The 10,440-nt window shown below is 37.3% G+C and overlaps 1 protein-coding gene across 4 annotated transcripts; it reads right to left on the bottom strand.

Moving 5' to 3' along the window:
• Positions 1-253: 253 nt before the first annotated feature.
• LOC121745104 (B3 domain-containing transcription repressor VAL1-like) lies at positions 254-9,576 on the bottom strand. Of its 4 annotated transcripts, none has more exons than XM_042138911.1 (14): positions 9,426-9,576; positions 9,014-9,143; positions 8,284-8,365; positions 8,091-8,207; positions 7,029-7,636; positions 6,831-6,927; positions 6,561-6,735; positions 5,658-5,734; positions 5,466-5,549; positions 5,158-5,370; positions 4,955-5,004; positions 3,714-3,827; positions 2,294-2,361; positions 254-983 (listed from the first exon to the last, which is right to left on the bottom strand). In XM_042138911.1, exons 2-14 carry the CDS (start codon positions 9,124-9,126, stop codon positions 376-378), a joined length of 2,406 nt encoding a protein of 801 aa, XP_041994845.1. In that variant the 5' UTR covers positions 9,127-9,143; positions 9,426-9,576; the 3' UTR covers positions 254-375. The 4 variants fall into 4 exon arrangements, with proteins under 4 accessions (XP_041994845.1, XP_041994830.1, XP_041994822.1 ...); XM_042138896.1 differs by having other exon boundaries at positions 9,014-9,329; positions 9,426-9,444; XM_042138888.1 differs by having other exon boundaries at positions 9,014-9,524.
• Positions 9,577-10,440: the final 864 nt, after the last annotated feature.

A 10,440-nucleotide genomic window follows, 5' to 3' on the forward strand; every position in this document is an offset into this window, starting at 1 on the left:
GGATCGATCCTTACTTCCCTATATTAGTTTAAATAATATTTGTGGGTTAAGATTTTGAAAACAAGCATCTTCTTAGTTCTTCCTTTCTTCTCACTCGAGTCGGAGTAAGTTGAGTTGATCAGTCTGAGCTTTTACTGGATCCACTTATTTGCAATTTGCAGGTAGCAGGCATATATAGACTGGCCGGATCAGTTTGACCCTTCAACTTGAGCAAGCAACAACGATATACCAAAAGAATGAGAAGAACAAAGACTAAGAAGTCGCTCAAGCTTTTCACTGTGGTTTTCAAATATATACTTCGGTGATCTCCAAAAACACAAAATTTGTGGATTTCAAATTTTTAAATAACAATAAATAAATAAATAACGTAACTCTTTACTGATGTCCTCTCCCATCTGTATCTGCAGGGATGAAGGAGAGATTTTCTTGGTTCTGAGAGATGGTAGGCGGGAGATACATATCCAACGGTAGGGCAACCGAGTTCATCAAGGTTGTCAAGCTCATTCCAGCTGTCTGTGCAAGCATCTCGTCCTCACGGTGAGGATCACAGTTGAGGTCCAACTGCCCTTTGCTTGATTCTTCCATGTCAGCTTCCTTCCCCATTGCGTCTGTCTTCACATCATCTCCGGTTATGTCCTCCCTCCCCAGTTCGATTTTAAGGGAAGCCCTATCCTTGGCTTGGGCAACTTCAGACTGCCTCTTTTTCTTGCGCATCATCAGTGTCTTGAAACGGCGTCGTACTGTCTGACAGACGTTGCACTTGCAAGTGGGCTCGTGCTTCCCCTTTCCGCTGGGAGGTTGTATGCAGACAATGCAAGTGCAGCCGGGACGATGGCGAGGATGCCTTGTGGTGCCCCCCACCGAACTCTCAGCTATGGCACTTATGTTGTCTCCTAGAACTGCAGCAGTTGCCAAGGCATCTAAGCCAGAAGGCTCCCCTCCTTTTGGCATCTTGTTCTCCGAAACTTTTCTCCTCTTGGATTCTGAAGAAGAAAATAACATACGTAACTGTTTTAACATCAAAAGATGAAAAAGATAATCGAAGACGAGACGAGAGTCACAATACGATTGCATCACAAGGGATAGAAACATTCTAATACCAAGGGGAGCAGCATGTTGGGATTTTCTCTTTGGATGAGGACTAGAGTCCAACTAAGACACGGACACTATAAATTATTGTTGTTTAAGGAAGTTTTTTTTAACGAAATTGCTGAACAGCTAAATCACTTCAAATTCAATAACCTACATTATCAATACACCAATCTGGTAATAACAACTGGTAAAATGGAAACAGTTCCCAACAATTACTACTCCCTCCATCCCCAAAAAAACAATCCCTTTAAGCCATTTTTGTACCGCCACCAAAATTAGTCCACTTCTATATTTGGAATTTTTTTACTATACATTACACTACTAATGACGTGTTCTACTATTCACTAACACAACTTAAACTACTCTCTCTCCAACTTTACTGATTTGTATCAAAACCGTGCCGTCCCCAAAGTCTCTATTTTTAGGGGGCGGAGGGAGTATTATTTTTTAAATCCACTAAAGTGGTAAGTGGTCAAATCAGAGAAAGTTTATATTTTTTTATTTATACATAAATGAACAGAAATTTAAAGACCGCGTCCCGCTGGACTCGAACCCGAGACCTTTGGCATCGGGCATTAACCACACTGCCACTAGGCAGGCTGGCAGCATATAATCATCAGGTTTTGATAATGTGAACAGTCTATGACAGAACTAAATGCTCAGCCTTTTCAGTTAAAAAAATCAGAAACAAAATGCATTGCTTTTATATACTAGACCTACTGGAGAAGAATCCGGAAGAGATATAGTGCAAGTATTCAATAGCATGAAACTGTGAGACGAGAGTAAAGAATATATACAGTTAACATGGCAATTAATGTGAATGAGAAATTGAGAATGTTAAACAGCACTGAGAGGGCTTTTGCATTCCTGTTCTCGACAGGCAGTATTCTTATCAATCCCATACGTAATCTTGCTGACTAACTGATTTGAGAGGTTAGAATTATGTCTAACGAAGTTAGGTATATTCTAGTAATGAAATGAGCATCATAAGTGAAAAGCTACATGAATCATATGTTCTCCTCGACAGTCCATAGAGCAGTGACCGTGCAACACATGCAGAAACAAAAGAAAGTACACACACACCGACAGAGGAACCAAGTATGCACATGTGAACTTGATAGCATCACTTAGCAATTAGGTAAGTATGTAAAAGCACACGGGTAAGAGAGACTTTTGTAAGGATATTAAGCGGAGTTCATACCTTTGTAACTAGGAACAAAAGGTTCCAGATCTTTGGGCCGTATGTCCTCAGGAGCAGGACATGAGCACCTGAAAGAAAGCCCATAAAAGAAAACCATAAACACACAATTCTATTTCTTCAAAAACTCTTAGAGAAGGGGAGAACACAAAACTGATCTCGCCATAAAGGCATAAACATAAATTTTACTCTCCAAGTAAACCACACCACCATGGTCTCCATGACTTTACAAGTATCCACACAGAAGTTCACAATTCCATTACTCAAAAAGAAAACAAATCATCTATATGCAATAGCTACTATAGCTATCCTAATCTGCATTGCATAGATGGTTAATATTTGAAGTTATTTAGTTTGCATTGGTGAAAAACTTATCTAAGTTGTAAGTATCCAATGTTTTTTAAAATAAAAAACCATTTTAGGCTTTATAGGGATATTGGAACTATGTTCATGTCTTTCTTTTTTTAATGTGAAGATCAGATTTATAGTATTCTGTACTACATGTTCATTATGAATCCAATTCAATGCAACACAGCACATATATGTATAATGTATTATGTGCATAGTGCACATAGGAAACAAGCAATACATAGGTGGGAAAGACACTAAAGTAAACACACATGTATTGGCATTGTGTGTATTTATATGCACACAGATGAGTTATTTGCTTACAGGAAGGAACAAGAAAGGATTAATAGGAGAATAAATTATATAGGCAATATTATATTTACTTCATAATATTATTGTTTGATCAATTCAGTATAGTTGTGTGCACAACTATTATGTTCGGGTTACTTGATAATGGCATGACCTACACAAGGAGAATGTAGTTAACTTTTGCGTTTAGTAACATATGTTAGACTCTGAAGCACCCCAATTAGTAAGAGTATTCCCCTCCAACCAATAGGTTGGGGTTTTGAGTCGCCCAGTGTAACATGTGACTCAAAAGAAAAAGAGTAACATTGTTCAGTGTCGCTCTATATTTATTGTTATAATGTGATCTAGAATTATCATTTTGCAGAGTTTATACTACGACTAAAGATATCTGCAATTCCATAATTAAGAAAGTTGTGTAGTTATTTGTTACTTTTACCCATCATTATGCATTCTTTCCATCAAACTGCTAAGAGCACTAACCTGTTACTTTTACAGAAAAGAGAGCAGATGATAGCTAAATTATGTCACTAATTCTTCACTTAGTGTAAACTTCCAGCCGGGGGGGGGGGATATGGTTCATGTTGGGAGACATAAATAAATTTCATTTAAAACTGGGAATTAACTTTTGCCTTGATGTCAAATGAAATATAAAATTGAGAAAACTGTGGATTAAGTTTTAAAAACAAATCTGATCCAAAAAATGGGATTCTAAGATGTGTTCTAAAGTTTCCAAAATTAACAAGCTCTGATTATTGACGTAGCTAACCTTTTTAAATCCCATATATTCTCCGAACATGACCACTTTGCAGAAAGAAGAGCATGCACAGGCAATCTTCGCCATTTCAAGCAACTGTCACACTGAGCCAGCTGGTCCTGCTCCCTAAGAAGATTAGTTAAAATTAAGATCGATGTGGTCCACATTCAAAACTAACATGCAAACCCCCATACAACATCCGAACCACTTTTAGTAGTCATGCATAATTCTATGGCTGATTGCTAAGTCGTTGGTGATCTTCCCGAAACGTGTGTGGGGAAATGTCTGTGTTTTGATTTGATTGGGGGATGTCATTCCAACTGATATTTGTAACATTTTGTGGGACGAGAAAATTGTTTAAAAGAAAAAGATTGAAGGATGTGTAAGCAATGTTTATTTTGAGGATGACAGAGAAACACTATATAAATGAGCATCTTACAACCTATAACCATCAAATTTAAATCTATTGTAAATTCTACCAGTCAACCATATAATTAACTTATTTGTAATATGCCACATGCTATGTAACAAGTTATCCACCAACTTTAATTTCGCTAATAAAACAACAATAAAGAATAGGACTCATTATATATTACCTTAGCTTAAATATCCGTAATATTTCTACACTATAGTAAACATACTATTATCGTCTTCCCTGAAAAAAACCTTGAAAAATACTCCCCCTGTCCTATTAAAAATGAAACGTTTTCCTTTTTGGCTTGTCCTATTAAAAATGAAACGTTTCCTAAAATGGAAATAACTCTATCTCTACTTTTTCATCTCTCTTACTTTACTCTCTCTTCATTAACTAACAAAACAACACTACATAAAATCTTATGCCACAAACCAAATGTTTCATATTTATTGGGATGGAGGGAGTATTAAATAAACTTGAAAACACATGAAGTGGGGAAAAATCAACAAAAATCAAAACGGAGTTAATATGCCCCAGAGGGGACACTAAGTCGATAAAGCTACACTTATCTGTTAGAAGATTCGTCAACATTTCAGGATTCGGTTTCTAACCTGGTCCTACTAATTTATGACGATTTAATCTTCAAACACTAAGAGTCTAGACCAGATGATCAAGCCACTAGCATTAGTACATCACAATTCTTTGCCACATTCCAGAGGCAGATAATGAAAACACAAGGTGATGGATCCTTAAGAAACACAAGTAGTAAAATCTGGATAAGTTCAGTTATGCCAGGTTCATTGAGAACTTTTTTGAGAGAAAATCCAGGGATACTTACCCTGATGGTCCAGAAGTGAAAACTGTCCTCTTTCCAAATATTGGAGGTTCCTAACCAAAAAATTAATAATTGCACTAGAGTATCAGAATAATGATGTAATAATTAGAAAATGATCCTAACAGTGCCATTTACCAAAGACTTATAATAATATACATATATGAGATTACAAGAATAATATTTCCAAGATGGTGAGTGAAACTTACTTCAAATTCTTCAAATTCATGGTCCTCAACTACAACAACAGTTGGTTCAGCAGTGGGAGATGGACGAAGCAACTCTTGTGCTTCTTCCCAAGTTATTCTCAGCTCCATGGCTTCATCAGTATGCATGTGAAGCCTCTTATTTTTAATGTTCTTCACCTTCTTCCTCTCCGACATGGACTGCTGGAGTGAATCATCAGAAGTTTTACCTCCATTCTTGGCATTATTTGGCATGGCAAGGTATCTCAATTAGAATATACATCCAAATATATTGAGTGATGCATTTTGGTAAAATAGCAAATAACACATACTAAAAGCAGATTGCCAGCAGTAGCGCCAGAAAATGACGCTTCCCCAGGAGAATCACCACTTGTTGAGGCAAGACATTGGGAATCCTACTTATTTACCAAAAATAACATCTATGAGCTACGTATTATGATTGAGAAATACAGTGGAAAAGAATCCATGAAAGAGGTGTCAAGGCAAGACATAAAAATTATGACCTGGGCATCACCATTGTTTATTGCTTTTCGGCAGCCTATGACAAGTTGACCACCAGGTTCTATGCGACTAAATGTCACTAGTCAAAGAAAAAAAACAAGAGAAAGGAAGTTAGCTTGTATAGAAAACATAATATTGACCGAGTCAGTATCCACACTCAGCCCAGATGCATATTTCAAATAGATATAATAAGGTTTATTCGAATATATAAAACAGTATCTAACTATTTATTTATTTATTGCACAAGAAAATCCCTTTATATTCTAAAGGAATTTCCTACACATAACACAAATGGTAATAATGGTAATTCCACTGAAAAAAGAAAAGGCCGAAGTATTGCAAAGAGTGAACGAAGAAAGAATCAAAGAATGCAAAGAAATTTTAAACAGTTACATGTGAAGTAGGAAAATGTATTTTTGTACGACTAATCTTATGCAGGATAGCCAATAAATGAATAAGGGTATACATGATTAATAAATAGGTCTCATGGCAAGTTGCACATCTAAATAGAAAGAAGGATTTGAAAATTGAAGAGTTATTCTAGCATTTTATAGTTCATATGCTATTAGTATTACATTCAAATTCAATTCACTATTTGTTTCAAGCAACAAGAGAAATAAGGAATATCCTAACGTAAAGTTTATTTGTGAATAAACTTGTAAAAGCTGCTTTCTGTCTACCTGGTAACTACTAAGGCACTCACTCATACATGGGCTATAACAGAATTCCTATGTGTTTGATGACCTTATATACATTATTCTCCCAAGTTGAAACTTTTAGGGGATTCCTCTACTTCAACTTTCCAGTTCTAGCAAATGTAAGGATTCAAGATAGGGAGCACAAAACAAATAGTAAAAGATTAACTGTCACAAACATATGAGATTTTACATTAACTGAGTATATACCCGTGTCACCCGCATGTACTTGCATATTTTGGATGCAAGGGGTTACGCCTTCCAATACGTACATCCTGCTGTTATTATTAGGCCAGAACCTGAATTGGAAAGTCCACTCTTTCCCTGTTATGTCTTGAATCCTTATTGGTATACCTTCTGATTGATTAATCAGGGGAAAAAATGCCTGAAAAAAAATAGAACTTTGATATAAGTGAGGTCCCCAGCTTTAGTTAACCGGTTTCTACGAGGCATTTTTGCAAAAACAAATGAAGGGCATACTTCAGCACAAGCTTTAGGAAGGACCAGGCGACCAATTCGCCCAGCATCACTGGCACTCAGAACTTTCTCAAACAGAGGTACTATAATGGATTTTAAACTAGAGACTGGTCAAGGAAAAACTGAAGATATATATCAAGAAGACACATCTAAATTGGGTGGACAATCATAAAAATTGAAAAGAAGAACACGTGTGGATACTCTCCAGATAATTGCTGCAGTTCTTGGTCAGTGATCCTTGGCCAATACCGAGGAAGCAACTGATTACGACCTCGCCCTTCAGCAGGAGGCCTAGCAACACGTGCTTGTGAAACAGTTCCTTTATTTATCTCAGACCCAACAGTAGGGCTAGGTCTGGGAGGTTTTGGTAGAACATTGAGCGCTTGTTCTAAAGAACCTTTGCTCTGTTCGCTTCCTTCAGCAATCCCACCAGGAAAAGGCAAAATAGTGATCGGACTACTTGAAGGTGTCATCAATGAGAAATTTACGGAAGGTTGAGCAAAAGATTCATAGATATTCTTAACCCCATCTCTTGGTCTGCTATAATCTGTTTTGAAGAAAGTAGATGACAAACTTTGTTGAGTGAGATTTGGAATGCGTGTGCTGTTTTGCCTACTTTTAAGCAAGGGATCTTCATGTGTAAGTTGCTCAAGACCCGAACAACCATTAATTGCACCTATAGCCTTGGTCAATTGCAGTAACCTCTGAGTGATAAACTTGTCATCATCAATGCGATTCTCTACAACTCCAGGATGAACATCCTTAATCCCATTTGTTGAAACTGTGTCCTCAGAAATATTACTAGGAATCTGCAAAATATTCAGGTATGAGCATCTGAAGTGAAAACTAAATAAACTAGATGTAAGATCAGTTAGATATTGCTTTTAATATAAAAAATATTACATAATTGGGAGAGGATACAAATCTTTGTATTTACAGAAATCTCTAACAAAAAAACAGGAAACTTAAAGGAAATGTCTAATATTATACAGGCAGAAATGCATCATGCACAGCAGAACAAGCTTCGAGTGGTCTATCTCACCAGCCAAGGAAAGTGAGATATAAAATGGATAGAAGGTAATCAAGAACAAACATTCACATACAGAATTCCATCCATGATCTTATTTTAGGACAGAAAAAATTTATGGAAACTCATGACTATAGAAGATTAAATTTCATTACAAGACTGGAAACAACAATTATCAACAATCATCACGAATATGATGCAGTTCTTGTAAATAGAAAGTTTTAGAGTCCGATAACCTGAAGTGATTGTTTAGAATGAACTTCCAATCGCTTTAGACAGGTTATGCACCCAACACCTCCAAAATCCATGTATTCATGTACATATCTTGAAGCAATGCACCCACAATGAATTCGCTGCCAATAACATATAATAATGGTCGGACAAACTAGAAAAATATGACAAATAAAACGACAACACAAAGTATTTTACCTTTGCACATATCCGACATTCCCTCCAACCAGATTCCTCCAAGTGGAACGTTTCACAGAAAACCGAATTCTCATAGGCAGATCTGAAATTCACATTCACACCACGTCAAACCACAAAATGACAAAAAGCAGATAGAAAGAAACATGCATGTGCATTTCAAAAATATTAGTTGAAGAAACTTCCAATTAATTTTTAATAACATGAAGAAGACAGATATACCAATATTCTCTCATGCAACCAAGAAAGTAATTTATGGGGCAGTTGGAAAAAATTCAACTAAATGAAACATTTCAATGCATCGTCCAAACAGAGCAGATATTGTTCAAGATGGACAGTATGGTCCTTAATGTCAAAATTTGTCTGAGAAAAACATTAAACTTTTCAGTGCTTGAATAGAGTCGTATGCATCATAAGAATCATATCACAACTACTACGCTTTTTAACAGAAGAAACCACAACCAGATGCTGATCATGTCAAGGATTGAAAACTAATCTAGCAAAAATACAGTAGTTGACTTGAACATAGTGCATTGTAACACCTTTTGACTAGAGTCATCATCGTTCCAAGGTTTTCAACACGGTTGAATTTTCCTACATTCGAACTAAGTAATCATTACAGAATTTAGAACCAAAAATCCTAAATATAGTAAAAGTCATTATGCTTTAAATCAATCGAAGAAATCCACAAACAGGAAGCAATCTCAATTCAACAAAAAAAGAGGAAAATTACCCGCATCTGTAACACAGGTTAGCAAATCCACCTGATTTCAAGCTCCAACCTTTCTTCCACTCAGACGACGTCGTTCCACGGCAAACATGATTCATGCAATTCTTTGATCCCATTCCTCGGAAATTCAAATCTAAAACCCCAAACAAAGGGGAAACGCAAAATCAAAACCCTAAATCCGCAATTCAGTCAATCCGGAATCTCAAGAGAAAGGCAAAATTTGATACATCAATAATTTTAAATCCAAATCTCGGATTTAAACTCAGAGTAGGGGATAAAAAAAGGAGTAAAAGCAGGAGGCGGCGATCGGAGAAGTAATCTGGCAGAGGCGAGAAATAAGAAAGTAAAATCTAGTAATTAAATAGACGGAGAGAGACAGAGGCGAGCTTGTATAGATACATGTAGATGTACTTACTTATATATTGAGAGAGAGAGAGAAGGGGAAAAACGCGTGTGCATGCGAAGGGGGGAAAGGTGCACAAAATGCATGCACGACACAGGGCTTCGATCTCTCTCTTTCGCTTCGAACAGAGATACGGTAAACTCACCACCAAATCCACAGAGATGGTTAAAACTGTTTACTCAATATTAACTCTAATGCAAGTCAATGCGTAGTAAACCAACCTTGGTAAAAGTTTGAGGACTGTTAAGAGTGTCCACAATGGTGGCCTTCAAAGGCCACCATTTGTGGCCCGGCCATCAATTGTGGCTCCCATGTGGCCTTTGTAATGGCAAATGTAAAAAAGTCAATCCAAATTCAAAGGGCCACAAAATGTGGTCCTCTAAAATGTTAATTTTTTTTTTGCTTTTTTTTAATGTTATTTTTTAATTTAATTTAATGTTATTAAATTTTAGTAGATTAATAATTTGGATAATAAAAATAATTTAATAAAGAGAGAAATAGAGACAAATTTTCGTCGTACTATTAATAGGGGAAAATTCTACAACGAAAATATTTTAAAAACACAACATAATAATAAAAAGAAAAAAACGCCACCGCTTCCTACTCGGTGGCGTCATCGGAATCCGGCACATCTTCTTCACCTCCTCCACCGCCGCCGACACCGGCCCCACTGCCGCTTGCTTCGCCCGTCGCCGACCCATCGGAGAAGCCCAACTTCGACCTCAACCTAAGAATGAGGTCGTAGTACATCATCTTGGTGATAGGGTCCGTCGACTTCTCGTACAAGGACAAGTTATCCTGGAGTTGCTTCATCATCTGCACCTCTAGTGTTTGAGTCAACGCCGCGGTCGGTGTTGAAGGGTGCGGTGTCGCCGCGCTCGCCCGAACCCCGATGGTTGGCGAACCAAGTTCCTCTGCTGGGATGGCTGGACCCGAAATTGGGGCGAGTGCGGACTCCACGTCTGATTGGGGAAGTTGTCGTATCCCGAGTCTCCATACCCCGGGGAATTACCATCTCCACCTTGCA

Source organism: Salvia splendens, chromosome 1, assembly GCF_004379255.2.
Source record: "Salvia splendens isolate huo1 chromosome 1, SspV2, whole genome shotgun sequence".
In the NCBI taxonomy this organism is placed as follows: Eukaryota; Viridiplantae; Streptophyta; class Magnoliopsida; order Lamiales; family Lamiaceae; genus Salvia; species Salvia splendens.

Excerpts from the sequence above, each read along its gene's own strand:
- LOC121745104 (XM_042138911.1), bottom strand. The coding sequence starts at position 9,126 with ATGGGATCAAAGAATTGCATGAATCATGTTTGCCGTGGAACGACGTCG. Across the intron at positions 5,005-5,157 it reads ATGAATTTGAAGAATTTGAA|GAACCTCCAATATTTGGAAA; the intron begins GTAAGTTTCACT and ends TTTTTTGGTTAG. Across the intron at positions 2,362-3,713 it reads AATATATGGGATTTAAAAAG|GTGCTCATGTCCTGCTCCTG; the intron begins GTTAGCTACGTC and ends GCTTTCTTTCAG.